The following is a 21759-nucleotide window of genomic DNA, read 5'->3' on the forward strand; positions in this document are numbered from 1 at the left end:
ACCAAAAAAACTCTCAAGCCCCTTTGAACTCTGAGAGGAGGCGTCCCCGGGAACCCTAAGAAATCTCAGAGGTCCTGGGAGAAGGTACTTCTATATGTTCTATCAACCTTTTAGAAACAACAGCGAAATCTCACTCGAATCACGATCTATCGACTTAGAAAAAACAAAAGAGACATTCGCCAATGTAGCCCCTGATATGTAAAGAGATGGAAGGGTCACGTCTAGGCTGGAATATCTTTGATAGCATGGTTCTACTTTATCAAAGATGACCTGATGCTAAATATTAGCAAACCATTGAAAAACCTCTTTAGGTACATTCCTTTGATAAGAGCTAACGCAGGGAGAGAAGGGGTCACTAATCGGTCGATCAACTTGTTAGACGTAGCAGCCAAATCTCCCTCAAATCCAACACTAGCATCTTAAAGTGGTATGGACAATGTAATTTTAGAAAACGAGATGCACTTAATTCGAACTCAACCCCTTCATTTCTTTTTCATAGTTCTGCGTTGATGACCGGACGTATTATCTCCCTTGAATTTTCTAACTTGCATAGATAGTCATGATTGAGATGACGTAATAATTAGATATTTTCAAATTTTAGAAAATGTCGAGGCTTCTTAAATCTATTATTTAAAATCTTCATTTAATTTACTTCATTGAAAATATTTCTTTATTGGTAATAAAAAGAAAACTGTAATAGAATTTCTGCCCCGGTGCATGTGTATTCATTCATAACATTCGTTTTGTTAATTACTTGACCTATGTTAATAACTCCTTAGTTTACTAAACGCTCCCTTTGTTGGTTTCTAAGAACAATAGACTCCCTTCGTTTGTTCAATATACGCTTCAGTTTGCCATTGTAAGTGAGCGTCCCAGATTTGGCTTTGTAGTGGCTTACACTTCCGCTTCATAGATTCTGTATTGGTGTGGCTCGACTGTGATTTTGAGAACAAATTTTGTACTTTCGATATACATGTAAGATACTAAAGTACGTTCCCTGACGGTTGTTGGACAACAGAAAATGTTCCCTACCAACAACAAAAAGGAAAACAAAAGCAGAAGCGTATTTCGAAGTCAAAACGTAAAAGAAAGATAGAGAGAGAAAAAAAAAAAGAGAGAAAGAAAGAGAGAGAGAGAAGAGGGAGAGAGAGCGGGAGAGAGAGAACAGGAAAAAGTGTTAACACTGTATGAAATCTAGAAGAAGCAACAACGGTGATTAGAGAAATGTGATATTCATTCCATTGTCAATTTATATGTAAAGACTTCAATTAAATTTTGAAGAAATTTCAGAGAAAAAACACAAAGGCGATATACAATGTTTTGGGTTTGCTGCGGTAAAAACACTCGAACACTACCCCGTGAGTTTTATTTTTTCTTTCTTTATCTAAAAGTTATATTTTATTAATTTTCTGATATTAGTCATTCACCTGCGGCCAGGCTGGGGTAGCATTTTTTGAGGGATTTTTAAAGTTGATTTTATCGATCACAGTAACTTGTCTAGTACTAACCCTTTCCATTAAATTTCTGGCTTATTGATCACATTAGAAATTATTATTATTATTATTATTATTATTATTATTGTTGTTGTTGTTGTTGTTGTTGTTGTTGTTGTTGTTGTTGTTGTTGTTGTTAATAATAATAATGATGATGATGATGATGATGATGATGATGATAATAGGGTCTACGCAATCAATTACTTGCAGCCAAGGAAGTTACTGGAAAAAATAGGTGGGAATGGCTGATGAAAGGAACACTAAAATAAGAGACCGGCAGCGCTATACTTGTAACGCATGGCCAAGCTTTGGCCACGAACTGGAGGGACAACATAGTTCATGGGCAAGTGTCTCCGCTGTGCCGCATCTGCAATAGAGTGGATGAAATCATTGCCCATATCACGAACGAATGCCCTAGAGTTTCCCAAAACCACAAGTCGTGGCGACACGATCAAGTAGTGCTGCATTGGAAACTGTGGGAAAAGTGGGGACTACAGAGAGTTAAGACGTGGTGTGAGCACAACCCGCAGAGAGCGGTAGAGTCGGGGACTAGCAAAATCCTCTGGATCAGGTGCTAGAGCAAAACAGAGCTAAAAACAAAGAAAAAGAAGACAGGATGATGACAGAAGTAAAAATGAGAACAAAAACAAACGAGAGTCCTCAAGTAAAACGAAAAAAGTTAGCCAAAATGCAAAGACACAAATAGTTAGGAAGTGCACATAAGTGTGTCTATTCTTTCTACGCGGTATCTGCTGGCATGGAGATGACGGTGCAAACTGCCGCTTCTTGTACCAACAACTATGCCACAGGCAGAACAAAAGCAAGAACTCCTCCCCATCCCAAGGACCAAAAGACAAAGGAAGGCTCCAAAGGGAAAAAAGTCACGCATCTCTCGCATCAAAACTAAAATATGTTGATGTAATGCGCACTACCTCTAAAAGCCAGCCCTATCTAGAAGCTGTCACAAGGGCTGCAGCTAAGCAACAATCTTTTTTATGCATGGCTCAAAACACTGCGTAACAAGTGACCTGGCTTCATGAGTTCCAGTGTCGGAGCCATCCCCACTAACATGCAAGACGACACAGCCAATGGATCCAGGGTGGCCACCCCTGGCATCATAAGAAGATTGTTACAACTCAGTAACAGAACCCAAATTACTTTCTTGAGAGACCTTGTGGTATGCTATCAAGCCTTATGCATAGCACTCACCGAATCGCACCAAAAATCCTGACATGCAGAAATACAGATATCAAAGTGTGTTGTATTACGAAGCGACAGAAACGACAGGAGTCATGGTACAACTGTGAAGATCTCACGCCTCAGATCCCTTTGTCACATTCAAACTCAGTGTGTGACACACTAATTGAACATATAAGTCAACTCAATATAGTTATATGTACTACACATCGCCCGCTAGATGCGCCAAATTACAAGAATAGAAGAGGTCTTAACCAAATTAAACAAACTAGAAGAGCACTTCAGTGTACTTCTCATAGGAGACTTCAGCCTACCCAATATGAAATGGCCTGAAGGCATTTTCCTCTCAGGAATGACGCGATGTGAGCAAAAATAGGTGTAATCCCTGTTCAACTTCATTAACAAGTTAAACATATGGCAAATTATACTCCAACCGACCAGGGCAAGCAATATACTTGACCTCTGCTTCACAAACAATATGGATATCATCCATAATGTGAAAGTGACATAGATGGTAGTCTCGGATCAGAATGTGTATGGACCAAGGGAACCTACAGACATGCAGCTTATGAGAAGTAACCAAAATCTTTCCAATCTGAACTATCACAAAGCAGACTGGAAATCAATTGAGAAAGAGATCACCAAATAGGACTGGTTCTAATCTCTCTCTACACCTGACAAAAATTTTCATCTCCATACTGCAAGCCATATCCTGCAATGTTGTCCCAGAGAGAAGGGCCACTGCACATAAAAACAAAATTCCCAGAGAAAAGTTCAAGAGACGGCGTGCAAAGATTGCAAACCGCCTCAACCAGAAACTCAACGGCAGTGAAAAATTCCGATTGGAGATTGAGAAACATTTAAAATGCTCTCATGAAAAAGAAAGAGCAAAGAAGGCTGGGTCATGAAAAATGAAAAATCAAACCCTAAAGCCTTTTTTTAAGTGCGCCAAGGAAACTGTCTCTGTGCGTTGCAAGGTAGGGTCACTCCTGCAAAAAGATGGTTCCCTCACTGGAAACCCAATGAGGATAAGTGAAACAATGAATGAACAATTCAAAAGTACCCTCAGCGCAATCCCACAGCACATGAAATTTAGTAAACCTGTAGAATTTTTTACCACTACAGAAGCAGAAAGGGAGACAGTAACAATTGATTACATCAACATCAAAGAAGAGGGTATAATACTGGAAATAGATTATACAGACGCAAACTCAACTGCTGGTTCCAATGGATTCCCTGCAGTCTCCAAGTCATTCAAACGAGTCCTTGCAAAACCACTGCAGCTTCTTCAGAGTTTCCTTACATATGGAAGCTCCCGGGAAAATTGAAGGAGGAAATAACATGCTGTATTCATAACGGAGGAAGCAGAGCAGATGTTAAAACTATAGGCCTATCTCTCTGACCTTACAGAACAGCAAAGACATGGAACGAATAGTCCGAAGAAAATAAATTGCGTTCCTTGAAGAGTATGACATGCTGACTGACACGCAGCTCGGTCTTCGACCAGGTAGAAGCTGCTGTAATTTAGTTATCCATAGTCCGATGATATTTCGGAACACAATTCCTTCTACAGATATTCTTAGATGGAGTCGCTGCTATAATCGGTCTCCAATCACTACTTGACAACAAGTGCTGGTGTGTTTACAATCCCGTAAATTAGCGGTTCAGTAAAAGAGAACGAAAAGTTAAGTACCAGGCTTAAAGACAAAATAAATGCTAAGATCGATTAGTTCGACTAAAAATTCCTCAATGCGCTGCCCCAGTATGGCCGCTGTCTAATGACTGAAACAAGTAAAATATAAAAGGGATAAAAAATATTTTTAAAATCTTAAGCACAATTCTTGACAGTCAGAAAGGTCTTCATAACTTAAAAATTTATCAATTATAAAACTTCAAAAATAATAAAATGACACAAACCTTTTCGTATTATGTAAACGCTTTCGCTGTTCTCAGCTTTTCAAACACACGTGTGTGGCACCTCGAACAAGTTTTTTCTACTATAGCCGCATTCCCACCAGTGCTTTGTGAGTGAATTTGAGAGACGTAAACTGTTTGGAAGTCTGTCGTATACATATGCACCGGCCTACATTGCTGCATGCATACATACATGCATACATACATTCATACTTACATGCATACATACAAGCATACATACATAATACATACATACATACATACGTACGTACGTACGTACATACATGTATACATAGATCTATCTATTCATACACGTATATATATATATATATATATATATATATATATATATATATATATATATATATATATATATATATATATATATATATACATAAACGTATATATGTGAGTGCGTGTGCGAGTGTCTGTGTGGGTGTAAGCGTATGTGCGTGCGTCGTGTATGCCTTTGTCCCTGGCCCTCTCGTCACTGCTTCACAAACGGTATTGCTTTATTGACGTCCAGGTAACTTAGTTTACGCAGCAGACTTTGAGAAGTACGTACTGGGTTCGATTTATTTCAGTAATACCTTCAAGGCGGCGCCTCTCTATGTCGGCAGTGAAATGAGTGGAGCAAGGAATGAAAGGCAAAAAGTAATTCTTAGTAAGAAGTTAAACGTAATGTTTATTAAATGTCTTGGTCATTGAAAAAGCACATTTACAAACAACAGTACATTTCTAACGATATACAAGTTTCTTCATCCCGCTTTCATAAACCATTTTGCCTTTAGAAGAAGACAAAAACTGGCCTCCGTCTCTCCTTCATCTCTTATATTGCCGAACTGTTTGTTCTGCACGTAATTGTCTGACTACGAAAGAAGATAATACTGGCTTGAAGAAATATCTTGAGAATAGGGTCAGTGCGAAAGTACATGCCACCCTGAAGCAGAAATCATCCGTCTCATGGGCTAAATTTACAATATGAAGCCTTGTAATTCTTCTGTAAAAATATCCCTCTCTTCTAATTAATTCACTCTGCTTGGTTCTGAAGTAAACTATCCTGCAGACACTTGATTTGCATCGAGAACATTTCAGTTGCAACAATTGGACTCGTAATGAGAAATACACAGAAGACACTGGCTGTTGTTGTTCATCACACACACACACACACACACACACACACACACACACACACACACACTAAGCATGGTCTTGTAGCGGTATATGTGCATGCGTGCGGGTGAGTGTGACTGTGTGTTGTCGGTGCGTGCCTGTGTATGTGCGTGTGTGTGTATGTGTACAAACGTATACTTACATATATATGCAAATATTTACATACATACATGCATGCATATACATATATATATAGGTAAAGTAAAATTTAGAGGTAATACTTGACAATTGTAAGCACCTGTGTATGCCAGCTCGTGGTTGAGGTGAAAGAATAAATTGTAAATCCAAAAAATAACAGCAAAATACAAAGGATTCTGCGGTACACGTGTTTCAAGCTTTATATCAGTGTATAATTTACAATACAAAGCTATCTTCAGCCGCAAAAGTATTTCTCTCCCAGGAAATTACATCACATCGGCGTTAAATGAGGAAGAAAGGTGTGATATAAGAGGTGAAGTTCCTTTCGGTATTTTGTATAGTACTGTACCTCGTATAATTCCCCATTTACACATAATTTCTTCGGTCCTCCGAAAACCGTCCATACCTTGCCACGATTCAGTGTGTAGTGACGTGATGTAATTTTCCTGGGAGAGAAATACTTTTGCGGCTGAAGATAGCTTTGTATTGTAAATTATACACTGATATAAAGCTTGAAACACGTGTACCGCAGAATCCTTTGTATTTTTGCTGTTATTTTTTGGATTTACAATTTATATATATAGATAGATAGATACATACACGCTAATATTAGTTTGTCAAGGGAAATTCGTTTGTTTCTTCTTTGTTTTTGGCAAATGTGTTTTAATCGTGATTTTTCATCAAGAGTTTTGGCAAATCAGTCACTAACATTCTCCTTTATAGTTCACGATTTCTTGCCAACTTTCTAGTAGTTTATCAATGCTTTGACAATAGAAATTTCCCAGGTCTTGACTCGGACAATTCCTCAAGACAGGTTTTCACCTCCACGTCGATATTGAACGAAATGCATCGTAGACTGCTAGAGAGCGACGGAAAGAGGTAATAATTTGAAGGCTCTACATCAGAAAAATATGTTGGGTGCAGTAAGAGTTACCCACCGTTCTCTTGGCCAATACTTTAGTTGTGACTTAGGGCGGGCGATGTCATGTTAGAGAAGTACACCGTATCACCGGTAGGGTCATTTCAGCTGATCTGGTGCATTTGCTGAACGTAAAGTTCTACATTGCTTATGTAGTTGTTTATTTTTAAACATTTCCATGAGTAATACAGTTCTATATTTAAGAGATTAGGAATTATGTACACTATTTACATTTGACGGATATTTGTCTTCATCTTGTTTGTTGTTAACACAACGTTTCGGCTGATACATCCTCCAGCCTTCATCACGTGTCTTGGGGGGAAATTTCGAACCTGGGTTCTCATTCCTAAGGTATTTTTCGATGTTACTATTATTATTATTCATAAACAAACCAAACGAAAACAAATAGGGAGGGCCGTTAGGCCAGACGAGGTAAGGTAGCGAACGCTGGAGGAATACGCTTTGATAAGAGAAATGATAGGAGAGGAGACAGATAAGAATGCGTCTGGTCTGTGCGACAGACTGAAGGAAAAGAAAGATGATCGCGTGAGATGAATATATATATATATATATATATATATATATATATATATATATATATATATATATATATATATATAAACAAATAGTAAATGAGTATATGCATATATACGTACAGGTATGTGCGTACCGACATCCACCTGTATGTATAGGTGCATATCTGGGTACAGGACATTGCAAACAAAACGTAGACGAGAAAACACACAAGCCACATAGAGAACATTCTACTTCATCAGCTACCCCCGTTTTAACACCGGCGTTTCGAAGAGCTGGGCAGGACGCATCGTTAAAACGGCTCTTCCCATGGAACGCAAATTAAATTTGTATACACAAATTAAATCTTGCCATGGAGGAATGTAGTGGCGGACAAACAACAAGACAGGAAAACAAACAGAAAAGGCTATACGGCCAGACGAGAAAATATATATACATATATATATATATATATATATATATATATATATATATATATATATATATATATATATATATATATATGTATGTATGTATGTATATGTATGTATGTATGTATGTATGTACGTACATACATACATACATACATACACACATAAAGACATACATATATGTATGTGGCTTTATATACATTTATCCACAAAAACAAATATTTATATATAGACGCAGGAGTGGCTGTATGATAAGAAGTTAGCTTTCCAAGCTCATGTGTCTTCTACTGTAACCTCGCACCGCCTAAAGCTTTGTGAGTATGCATGTATGTATGTATATATGGATGTATGTTGTGTGTGTGTGTGTTTGTGGCCTTAAAAAATGAGTTTTAGATTTGATCCGTTTGGCTAAAATTCATCAATTTATAAGCCACACTCTAATCCCTAAAGCAATTCAAAGAAAAGATAAAAGATATATACACACATACAAACATATATTTATGTATTTGTTCATTTCGAAATCTAGCCACCTGGCTTTACTGCACTTCGTTGATAAGATGTAACAGGATTAAAACATAGCTGTTACTTTCGAAAATTCATTAATTCTCTATTTTGACTGCTCTGTTTTTATTTTCCAAGAATTTTGATTAATTCGCATTATTTGAGTTGTTATTTACTGTTTATGCAATTTTATGTGGTACTCCTGAAGGAACTTTGGTGAGAATTGTGTCTTTTAATTACAATGATAATCACAGCCAATGAAAAATTTCGGGTTGAATATATCATAGATTCGTGGGTATCTACAGAATGGGAGTGTGTGCATGTATGTGTGTCCACATGAGTGTGTATCTGACTATGCGTTGTGTTTGTGTGCGAGTGCGTATGTGTGTGTATGTGTGTGTGCGTGTATGTGTGTGTGTATGTGTGTATGTGGATGTATGGATCTCTGTATGTGTGTGTGTAAGTGCGTGTATGTGTGTGTGTATGTGTGTATGTGGGTGTATGGATGTGTATGTGTGTGTGTGAATATAAATGAACAATATGATTGATGAGCAATTCCTCAGGCTAGCTCTCTGCATAATAAATACATACACACACACACACACACACGCACGCACACACACACACACACACACACACACACACACACACATATATATATATATATATATATATATATACTAATGAATACAATATATATATATATATATATATATGTGTGTGTGTGTGTGTGTGTGTGTGTGTGTGTGTGTATATTTATGTGTATGTATTTATTATTATTATATATATATATATATATATATATATATATATATATATATATATATATAACAATTGCCAATTTAAAAATTAAACTTTATTAACATAATACTATATTATACTATATTCTTATAATAATATAACAATATAATAAATAATAAATATTAAATATAAATTACATATAATTGTCTCGATTCTTAGCCATAACAGAATTATAAAAATCCATTGTTTGTGGGCAAGAATTTCCTCGGTGTAATTTTTTGTATATGAGGATTCACAGATCCAAGAAAAGACTGAATTTAAATATATTTGTTTTTTAAGCGTGAGCGTTAATAATTAAAAACAAAAGCAAAGATAAAGATAAAAAAAGAAACTAATATAATGGTCATAAAATATATTTGTATACTATTAAGTGTTTTAATCTAAATATATCTTAGCGCATTACTTTTTTTTTAAATAGCAGGAACAGAATTTAAAAAAAATATTTTTAAAAAACCATGGCGAAATAAGAAATATCCCTTTCATTCTCTCATATAATTAAAAAATTGTTGTTGTTGTTGTTGTTGGCACTCCGTCGCTTACCCGTCTAGGGTTTCAGTTGATCCGATCAACGGAACAGCCTGCTCGTGAAATTAACGTGCAAGTGACTGAGCACTCCACAGACACGTGTACCCTTAACGTAGTTCTCGGGGATATACAGCGTGACACAGTGTGACAAGGCAGACCCTTTTGAATTACAGGCACAACAGAAACAGGAAGTAAGAGTGAGAGAAAGTTGTGGTGAAAGAGTACAGCAGGGTTCGCCACCACTCCCTGCCGGAGCCTCGTGGAGCTTTAGGTGTTTTCGCTCAATAAACACAACGCCCGGTCTGGGAATCGAAGCCGCGATCCTATGACCACGAGTCCACTGCCCTAACCACTGGGCTATTGTGCCTTCACAATTAAAAAATAGATGTCAATATAATAAAAATACGCTATTTACCTATGGGTAAATAGCAAGATAATATATTCAAAATACTATATCATCTCTTGTCAAATAACAAATAATATCATAAATTGGTGTTTGTTCCTTCTCGAGCCATGTCTTGCTCATAAGGGCCCGTTTCTTAGTTTCATTGGAGTATCGGTTCCTCACCTAGACGGGACGCAGGTGAACTGAAGCAAATATATCATGCTGACTTAGATATCTACCGAAAACCTTTTCTTAAAAAAAATGTAAACGGACAAAGTTTGACGCATGGGACTTTGGATGCAATTGCAAAAGGAGTCAATTGGAGATGTTTATTTTCCTGTTTAGTTTATCTTGTTGCAATTATTGCTTTATTATAATTTTATTTGTTTATTCGAATTTAGTTTTTTGTTTGCTATAGTAGAAGACACTTTTAGCAATGTGTCACGCATTGGGATTGAACCCGAAACATTCTCGTGAGTGACGGCTAGCTGTTCTGCATTTTGTATACTTTGGGTTCTTCTGTTATTGGCCCCCACTAATCTCCCATGTGTAGGTAACGAGATCATTGATATAAAACACAGCTCTATGTTTTATGAGGCAGAGATTCTATGCTTGATGTAGAGCTTTGGATTAAAATCTTGTTGATCTTCAGCATCAAGAGACGAAGGAAGAGCGTATAAAAATCTCAGTGGATACATTTAACCTATGCCTTCAGGTCAGATCTTCAAGGAGATGAATATCTGACCGGTCCTGCCCTCAAAAAAAAAAAAGGAAAGATAAAGAAAAAAGACTCTGAAGCTCTTTTTTTTTTACTCAGCGAAGCCCAAACTTCGTGATCCCTAAAGCAGTCGTGATCTGCCTTGCAAAATTTCTCTGCTAGATCTGCTAGAAATAGCAACAAAATCGACAATGTATTCATTGATATGTAAAGAGATCAATGAGTCACGGCTGGACTGGAACGTCTTAGTTTATCATAGTTTTACTTGATCGGGGATGACCTGATGCTAAACAACAGCAACCCGTCGTAAAACTTCTTAAATAATCAGAGCCAACTCAGGAAGGGAAGTCGCTAGTCGATCGCTTTTAATAAGAGTCAACGCAGGAAGTGAAATCACTAATCGATCTCTCAACCGGCTTGATGTAGCAGCCAAGTCTCCTTTAATTCCAACTCTAACGTATAAATAAGAGAGGGACAATGTATATATATTTAGATATACAGGAAGACGCGATGTATACGGCTTGAATGTTTTTCTTTGTCTTAGGTTCGCATGGGTTACCAAATATATTACCTGACTTCAATATTCTAATTTGGAAAGAAATGACGTCATAATAAAATAGCTCGAAATTTTACAAAATGTCGACGTTTCTGAAATCTGTTATTTAAAATCTTGGAATTATTTTCCCTTATTGAAAATATTTCTTTATTGATAATAAAACGTTATAATAAACTTCCAGCATTCATGACAATTGTTTCGTTGGTAGCTTGGTTCTGATTCACTCGTTGATTTACTAAATGCTCCCTTAACTGGCATAAAAGAGAAAAAAAGGGAGAAGCTCCCCTCGTTGGTTTAATAGACGATCCCTTTTGCCAGTTTTCAGAAAGTAACCTGAGTTGGCTTAGTAGAGGCTTACACTTTTTCGTTTAACAGAAACTATCGATATTTTAGTTACATAGATGAAATTGCGGAGAGATTTCATCAGCACTACTACCGGCAAAATTTAATCAGAAATTTTATGGGAGGCAAAATCTTTCGTATATCAAATATGTTATAGTTCCTACAACAACAGTGGTTAAGAAGAGATGTAACATTCATCCCATTCTTAATTAAGATAGAAATTTCAATTACATTTTGAAGAATCCATTTGAACCACAAGTAAAGTATACAATGTTTTGGCTATGTTGTGGTAAACACACTCGACCAATATCATGTGAGCTTTTTGCTTATTTTCTGATATCAGTCATTGTCTGTGGCCATGGTGGAGCAACATTTTCAAGGGATTTTAAGATGATTATATTGGCCTCAGTAACCTCTCAAGTACTATTTCGTCGTTCTTCTTAGAAGCAAAATGCAAAGAATTACATTCTTTTATCTTTGTTACAAGTAGACAGATAATTCAGTCGGAACATCTCTACTCCGCGCTTGATGTTTCTTTTCGAAAGTACCATATGTATATTATACATTACATACATATATGTATGTATAACACACACACACACACACATATGTATCTGAGCATGAATGTATGTATGTATGTATGTATGTATGTATGTATTATGTATGTATGTATGTGTGTCTGTGTGTATGTACTATGTATGCATGTTTGTATGTGTGTATATATACATATATGCGTATATATATATGCATAAACACATATACATGTATATATATATATTCAAGTACGTATATATGTATATATATTTATATATATATATATATATATATATATATATATATATATATATATATATATGTGTGTGTGTGTGTGTGTGTGTGTGTGTGTGTGTGTGTGTGTGTGTATATATATATATATGTCGCTTAACCTCATAAGAATTATGCTGGTGTTGATTTATATTTTCCTAGAAGAGCACACCCTGGGAGGTTTTCTAGTAGTCACTAAATGATACACAAATTGTGTAATCACTTTTTAAAGTTATCTCTATGCTATTTCTAGCATTCTTAACAACTTCGTAGACGAGTTTATGTATAAGGAAGAAATTCGAACTGCTTTAAAATAATGAAATAAATATTATTTCAATAATTATCTAAGGCGGTGAGCTGGCAGAATCGTTAGCACGCCGGGAAAAATGCTTAGCGGCATTTCTTCCGTTCTGAGTTCAAATGCTGCCGAGGTCGACTTTGCCTTTCAACCTTTCGGGTTGGATAAAATAAAGTACCGTTAAGCACTGAGGTCGATTGAAACCCCCTTTCCCATATATCGTGCTTTGTGTTTATGTTAGAAATTGCTATTAACATAGGTAAAGGCTACAGAATGTTAGCGGTGATTATAAGGATTATATGTTGTATGTGTTGTTGGCGGTGACTATATTGAGAACGTGTTGTGTGAGTTAATGGTTTTGTGTCTACCATTCGTCTAACTCAATGTGTTTGTACTGTAAAATAAACAAAATCCATATACGTATATGTTTGCGCGAGTGTGTGCGTACATAGATAAATATACAGACAGACAGTCATACCTGTACAGGTATAAATATAGGTGTATAACACACACACATATATATATATATATATATATATATATATATATATATATATATAAATATATAAATAGATGTATTTTCCCTTGTTTACAATTAACACGGAAAAATATGTATCTAGCTAGCTAGCTTAGCTAATTTGCTTGTTGCCTGATCAGTGACTGGGTGTCACTTATTTCCAATATATTGCAAGGTGGAGTGAACTACCTCTATCACTAGCGGACGAGTATCTACCATCGGGGATGAGCACAAAGAGCGCAGAAGCATATGGCCTGGTTGTCTCGTGACTGGAAGGTGGTAGGGGTTCACGCCCCTGCTTGCAAACTGCATTGAATAACCAACTGGAGGAGGCGTCCTCCTGGTGTTAAAATGGTAGTAACGCCTGTTCCTGTAGAGGCGCAATGGCCCAGTGGTTAGGGCAGTGGACTTGCGGTCGGACGATCGTGGTTTCGATTCCCAGACCGGGCGTTGTGAGTGTTTATTGAGCGAAAACGCCTAAAAGCTCCACGAGGCTCCGGCAGGGGGTGGTGGCGACCCCTGTTGTACTCTTTCGCCCCAACATTCTCTCACTATTTCTTTCTGCTTCTTGAGTAACGCTGCGATGGACTGGCGTCTCGTCCAGCTTGTGGGGGGGGGACACATACGCCATAGAAACCGGGAAACCGGGCCCATGAGCCTGCTAGGCTTTAAAAGGACGCATAAATAAAAATAAATAGCCCCTGTTCCTACCGAACAGCCATGTTAAAGTAGCGACAGACATTACTTCTCTCTTTCTGTCTCTGTCTGTCTGTCTGTCTGTCTCTCTCTCTCTCTCTCTATCTATCTATCTATCTATCTATCCGTGTATGTATGTATGTATGTATGTATGTGGGTGGGGGTGGGGGTTACATATGTATATATTCGAAACATCCCAGAGCATAGTGAGCCGGAAAAATATTGAAAGGAATTCAATCCGACATTTTAGAGATTTTTTTTTCCAAACTGTCACCTATTTATAGGAAACAATCTCAGATAGAACTAAAATGGATTCACGTAAACAACGTAACAGTACTCTGGTTGGCAACGCGAAGTTATTAATTACCAGAATCACTATATGGTGTTAGGATAAACATAGATTTAAGATAAGCTTACGGATGCGTATTTGTGGTAAATATGTATGTTTTCATCCCTGCTGTGAAATGTAAATAAATTCAGTTCTAACGAACGCCAGATAAGGTGGCAAAATAAAAGGGTTACAGCACTCATATGTATAAATTTCTGGTCACAGACCTGGAAGATCATACGGTTCGCCCACTCTCTCTTTCTCTCTCTGATAACTGGGAGGAGAAGAAGGTTCAACATCACTCACCTCGTATTCGTTTACATTTGAGTAGCTTCGAGCAAGGTGAAATGAAGCTCTTTTGCTTAATAGTACAAGGCACAGCTTAGTCAATGAATCGAACGTATGACCACATGATCATGAAACCAAAAGCTTAACCACTAGTCCACGTACCTTCATATACACACGTACCTGCATATATACACGCAAACATAAGTATTTAGGAGGGAAAAAGTTATCCAAATACAATTGCAACATGCTTCTGTGAATATTTGTGTTGGTGTGTCTAAGTATGACTGTCCTTGTGATTACGTTTACATCATGTTGGGTGTTAATATTGTCGTTTTACGTCCAGCAAAATAACGGTTCAGCAAACAGATATCGATGAAGTAAGTACCAAACTGAATGATGTTTCTGAGGTCAATATGATCGTCTAATCCAATGGTTCTCAATTATTTTTTTTTATCTATTGATCCCTTCGATTTCTATTTTACTTGACTGCCCCCTACCCATCCTTATAACCATTTGATTGTATTAAGATATTATAATTATATAGATATTATAATTGTATTAAGATATAAAAATAGTTTGTGTATTGAGAAGCGTAACCAAATTATTATAGATAAATTTTAACACTCTTACATGGACCCCTCAGGGTCATATGAACACTTAAGGGCCATATGGACCACTGAGAGCCATATGGACCCCAGTTGAGAACCACAGGTCTAATCCCTTGAATATGTCCTAGAATGGCTTTAGGTTAATGATTGAAACGAGTAACATAAAAAAGAATGTGTGTATATATGTGTGTGTGTGTGTGTGTGTGTGTATGGATAAGTGTGTGTGTGTGTGTGTGTGTGTGTGTGTGTGTGTGTGTGTGTGTGTGTAGATACATGTATGTATGTATGTATGTGTTTTTGGGATGTGTTTGTATCGTTTGTTTTTGTTCACTCGTACTGGCGTTTAGGCAACTCTACACTGATTGTACAGAGTGTTGTTAAATTTAGAGTGAGCTGTTTCGAGTGTGTCTGTTGTATGAATGAGTGTCTGTGTGTATGCCTGCCTTTGTGCGCGTACGTGCGTGAGTGAGTGTGTATGTGTGTGTGTGTGTGAGAGAGAGAGAGAGAGAGCTAGTGGTGCTATATATTTTAATGTATTGTGTCTACATGTCTGTCACTTTGCGTTTTGATCGGTGTAGTTTCAAAGTGTTACGAAGAACATGTATTCGTGTATATACATTCATATCATGTCACTCTGGTTGCTGCTGGAAACATGTAACCCAGTACGACCGGTCCTATGCTCAAGCTGTCGGCAAGTAAACCAGCAACTCTATCAAACCTGCTTGGTAAGGAACGGGGGTCTTCGTTGGACATTCTGCTGGATGAAATAAATACAAAACCTGCCAAAAGGGCGAATGAACTCAGGAGAGTTCAGCCAACAGCAAAGATAGAGACAGACCCCTAGTCTTTGCTTAGACATCTCTCTAGAAGCAGAGAATTTCGAAATAACACGCGCTTCATTGCAAAGCTGGCGATTGTGTTCTTGGCCGCTTCTGGACTACTTGGTTTCGTATGTGAGAGTCTTAGTGTTGCGTAAACTGTTATTGACTTCAAATTTCATCACGAAGAATGCTGACAGCCATCTGGGATACGATTATTTGTCAATGATGGTCATACTCATGTAAGAGTTCACAGCAACTATGTATGTACGTATGGGTGTATGCATGTATGTATGGCATTTTTATATGTGGTATACGAAGGGCGCTGATAGTTCTTTGGTTCGTGTAAAATAAAATGCAGGAGGATCAGTTAACTGTGATATTATTCAACGTATTCCCCCTCTCAAATTCACACACTTATTGCAGCGATTCTTCGGTTTTTCTAAACCCTGATTATAAGAACACTGAAGGTTGGGCCTCCAACCAGGCCTTTCGCGAGACCCTTAAAGTCAAGAATTTTTCAGCACCATTTGTGCTATTGCTTGTTTTGGGGCTTAGGTGCAAATTACTAGAGCATCATATGTATGAATGTGTGTGTGTGTGTGTCTGTGTGTGTGTGTGTGTGTGTGTGTGTGTGTGTATGTGTGTATGTGTGTGTGTGTGTGTGATTGGCTTTGAAGATGCGTCTCTGTGTGCTATGTTGAGTCGGTATGTGTATGTATGATGCTATTTAGTTTAGCGTGCGCCTGTTCCTGTGTGTTAATTGTATTTTGGTGTAATTGTATTTGTGTAACGATGTTGCTATGATGTTTTGGAAGTAAGCTTGTGTGTGTAGTCATGTTTATATGCATATATGTTATAACTATGTGCGAGTGCGACTGTTTGTATATGTAATCTTCTTAGTCGCTGTGCTATTATGTATCTTGCTAAGGCGGCGAGCTGGTAGAATCGTTAGCGCGCCGGACGAAATGCTTAGCAGTATTTCGTCCGTCGCTACTTTCTGAGTTCAAATTCCGCCGAGGTCGCCTTTACCTTTCATCCTTTCGGAGTCGATAAAATAAGTACCAGTTGAACACTGGGGTTGGTGTAATCGACTCATCCCCTCTCCAAAAATTACTGGCCTAGTGTCAAAATTAGAAGTCATTATGTATCTTGTTGTGTATGTTCCTTAAGCTTTGTACGTACGAATGTGTATATAATATATATGATTGTATTTGTCTCTATTATGTGTTTTGGGGAACTATTTAAGAGCATGGATATGTGCTTGTGAATATTTTTGAAACTGTGGGTGTTCAATTAGGTGTATAGTTGCCTGTGCGTGGTTATGGTGTAAATGTGGGGGACAGAAAGGCGTTCTTTGTATATGTGTATGTATGAATGTATGCATATATATTTTTTTCGGATGGTGTACCTGAGGCATAAATAGTGCATGTATTTGTTTACATATTTCTGTACGGTACGAAGTAGTATCAAAAAGTTCCCGGACTGGTTCTGCAGCGCGCCAACAGATGGAAGCACACGGATTCGTGCACGGTGAGAGCTAGCAGTGACTTTCATGAGGTAGTGTGCCGAATGATATCGTTGTGTTTACTTTGCAAATTGTGAAATTAATGATTTTGTGATCACTTGCATGCTGTAGTCTGCCATTTTTGTCCTGGACAGGAAGATGGAACAAAGAGCCTTCATGTCGAGGATCGACACAGGTGACGAGACGAGAGTTGGGTCTATAAGTACGACCATCAGACGAAGCATTAGTCGTCACAATGGAAGAGCCCTTCATGTCCACGACCGAAGAAGGCACGACAGAGCCGCAGCTCAGTCAAGAACATGCTCGTCGTTGTTTTCGACATACGCGGTATTGTGCATCGGGAATTCATCCCCCCAGAGCTAGACCGTTACTCAAGTGTTCTACTGCAACATTTTGACGTGTTTGGGGATGGACATTCGGCGAAAGCAACCGGATATGCGGAGCGCGCAGAACTGGATTCTTCATGACCATAATGCACCCTGTCATCGGTATCTCGTCGTTTGTGAGTTTCTCGTTAAAAACAACATTTGTAACGCTTCCGCACCCGCCCTCTTCACCAGGTCTACCATCTGCGAACTTTCGCCTCTTTCCCAAAATGAAAGTGCAGCCCAAAAGTCGCCGCTCTAACAACGTTGTCGTGATCAAGAGCGAATCGCCGAACGTCCTTGACTCGCTTACGGAAAACGACTTCCCGACCGGATTTCAAAAGTGACAGGACCGCTAGGATCGGTGTATGGTCGCGCAGAATGACGTTAAAACTTAGATAAATAAGTTTGTTTTTTATTAAACATAACTAGTCCAGGAACATTTTGATACTACCTTGTATGTCGTGGTATATATATATATATATATATATATATATATATATATATATATATATACAAAGAGACAGACAGACAGACAGACAGACAGACAGACAGACAAACAAACAGACAGACAGGCAGACAGACAGACAGAGTGTATGTGTATATATATATATATATATATATATATATATATATACATATAGAGAGAGGGAGGTAGGAGGGAGGGAGATCGTATATTCCAGTACGCATACTGTATATCATATTTCGGTGTATATGTGTTATGCGTTTTACTGTATATATATATATATATATCGTATGTTGCATCTTATATTACGTGCGCAGTGCTCTCAGTACGAGGGTTAATCTTGGAATGTTTCAGGCAGAAAAAAGAATCGAGCGCCAACTGACCCAGTCGCACCAAACGATGAATCAGAGGCCAAAAAGAATCTACGACGCAGAAGACGACGCAAATCTAACGGCGCCTCGACTGATATCAAGGATGCACAGTCAGGCAGAGAGAAAACTTCTTCACAGCTTAACCCAGAACGACGCAGAACAGAGTCCTTGAGTGATAGAAAAGGATCTGAGTCCGTATTAGTAAAGACTCCACCAGACACCTCAGACCTAAAGAAAGAAAACTCACAGAATCAAATGAAATCTGAACAATCCAACAATTCCCAGAGTTCACCAATTGTACCAGCTCCGACTCCACCAATTGTACCAGCTCCGACTCCATCAGTTGTATCAGTTCCGACTCCACCAATTGTACCAGCTCCGACTCCAACAGTTGTATCAGTTCCGACTCCACCAATTGTACCAGCTCCGACTCCATCAACTGTATCAGTTCTGACTCCACCAATTGTACCAGCTCCGATTCCATCAACTGTATCAGTTCTGACTCCACCAATTGTACCAGCTCCGACTCCATCAATTGTATCAGTTCCGACTCCACCAGTCACAACAGACTCTGAGAGTCATCTCAAACCATCACAGCCCAAGACGGACCAAACTACATCAGATACCTCAGGCCAACCAGACTCCGCCAGTAAAGAACAACAACAGTTATCTCGGGTTGAACCAGGTACCGCAGATCAGCAAACACTAGACTCTGCCACTAACGATCAGCTACAAGCCAGATGGCTCTCACATCAGTGCCACATGAAACTGAATTCAGAACTCCCTTGCACGTACCACACGCCAGACTGCCATGATACTCTATGTGGGTCACCTGGATGCAGCACACACCAAGCTGCACTAGTTACCTGCATCCACCACAGACCACAATGCCAAAGTGTTCTAAAACCACTACAAGTCAGATTCCAGCCTCCATATCAACCTACAAGAATCCAACAACCAGCTGTCATAGAATATCCCACACAAGATACTTTTGGTCCCGGTTGGCCAAGAACCACGCTATCAGCCAGGGAGCAGCAGCCACCAGTTGTCGCAGTTCGGCAAAAAAAAGCAGAGCCCAAAATTATCCAGCCTGTCTGGCGTTATTAATTCCTGTCGCCTTAAACCATCAACACTGGTCTTTATTCACCACTATCCAATACATTCTGCAGTCACCTCGATCCATCACAAGTCACATTTCAGTACAGTCCCGAATTCTTTGTTCTAATATATTATAGACTAAGGTTTTCCATTGACAAACAACCACCGACAGTCTTAGTTCGACAGAGACAAAGAAATATGATTTTGTCGATCAAAACATGACATTTTTAAATCCTCTCATCTTAGACTAACACAGGCACGTGTCTATCAATCATCTCTGTCTACTACAAATCAGGGTCCACAATTAGCGCAATTTAATACAAACCAAATGTAACTTGTCGTCACCATTCGTGATATATCAGATGCTACTCTGTCGCTTCAGTCAACCACAAACAGGCGTCCACAAAATCGTTTACTTCAGACACCGACAAAACTCCAATGCGGACAAGTGTCAACCAGTCCTACACAGTCCCTGCAAACCAGGCGCTACTGCAGCCACGAATCATAACTCACCAAAATTATGTGACGATAATAGCAGGTCATCAATCTATAGATACAGAAACTATAATATAATTTAAATTGTTAGTGGCATCACGACTGAATTTCGTGCAGGATAATATTACATTTCGAGAATGAAATTTAAGGAGTAACTAGTAGTTTGGTTGAACAAACAACAGGAAGATTTGATTTTGTACCTTGATTAGTCTTAGTAACATCAAATTCATCATATACCTAATATACCACCAGGTGGACGGACTTCTGGAGCCTGTTATAACTGTATATCTATTTATCTATCTATGCGTGCATATATATATATATATATATATATATATATATATATATATATATATATATATATATATATATATATATATATATATGTATATGTATATATATATATATGTATATATATATATATATATATATATATATATGTATATATATATGTATGTATGTATGTATGTATGTATGTATATACTAAGAGGAATGAAACATGATAAATCCTCCAAGCACGCCATCAGCTGAATAAACCCAAATTTCTACTGTTATTGAAAATTTGTCTTGTTGTTCTCTCACTTTTCGATAAGTGTACACACACATGCGCACACAAACGTGGTCAATCACAGGTGCACACACACATACACACACACACACACAAAACACACACACACATACAAAACACACATGCATGCGCACACATCATACATATAGAAACTCTTGAGTATGCAGAAATAATATCTCGTTTATTGAAACACTTATAAATATATTGTACATATATATATATATATTGTGCATATTCGAGCGTTTTTATTTATATTGGTCTGAATCATATGCTACTATGTCATTCTATGAACTATATATTAGCATTTCGACAAATAAAATCGATAAAATTAGCACCAGGCTAGAATTAGTTACTCGAGTCAGTGTGAACGACGAATTTCCTCCCGGTGCACCAGCATGAGCACTCTATAATAAAAGAGAGGAGTAAAAAAATGAAAGAATGTGTCTGTGCATTAAATTGGTGTATATAAGTGCATAACCACGTGTGTTTGTACATGTGTGTGCGTGTGTTAGTGCGTGAGCATGATTGTAAGCACGCGAGTGTGTGCGTGTGTGTGTGGATTTTCTGCATAATTTTCGACTGCATGTTTTAGAATTCACGATTTAAAAATAGGTTTCATAGAAAACAGTGGTAAAAACATCCCCAATTTCGGTTTGGCTACGTGACATTCGACGAAATTTATCGTATCGCTTTCCATATAAGAATCGTTTTTCATATAAAAAAAAAAAAGAGATCGCCATGTTGAAGTGACTTCGACTATTACTTGTTAGTACAACTACTGCGTTGATCTTCGAAAGAGATTTTAGAACTATCATTGCTTGTTGCAAAATCTGTGTGTTCGTTTGAAATATATATATTGCGAGCAGAGGCGAGCTACTGTCATCTGAGGCAGACGAGGCGTCCAC

At 37.9% G+C, this 21759-nt stretch overlaps 1 protein-coding gene across 7 annotated transcripts in view; it reads left to right on the plus strand.

Annotated features, from left to right (window-relative positions):
• Nucleotides 1-741: 741 nt before the first annotated feature.
• LOC106871315 (uncharacterized) overlaps nucleotides 742-21759 on the plus strand; it is a 36443-nt gene continuing 15425 nt past the window's right edge. For 3 of the 7 annotated variants that reach the window (XM_089359504.1, XM_089359507.1, XM_014917700.3), the window contains exon 1: nucleotides 742-1358. Coding sequence is in view for 3 of the 7 variants with exons in the window: in XM_014917704.3 (XP_014773190.1) it covers nucleotides 1316-1358; nucleotides 18677-19800 (1167 nt within the window). In the remaining 4 variants the exon portion in view is untranslated. Of the gene's footprint in view, nucleotides 1359-11570; nucleotides 11920-18676; nucleotides 20848-21759 lie in introns of those variants that run through there. The other 4 variants (XM_014917704.3, XM_014917702.3, XM_014917699.3 and 1 more) reach the window with 4 other exon arrangements.

The sequence above is a fragment of the Octopus bimaculoides genome, chromosome 11 (assembly GCF_046866305.1).
Source record: "Octopus bimaculoides isolate indiv1 chromosome 11, ASM4686630v1, whole genome shotgun sequence".
In the NCBI taxonomy this organism is placed as follows: Eukaryota; Metazoa; Mollusca; class Cephalopoda; order Octopoda; family Octopodidae; genus Octopus; species Octopus bimaculoides.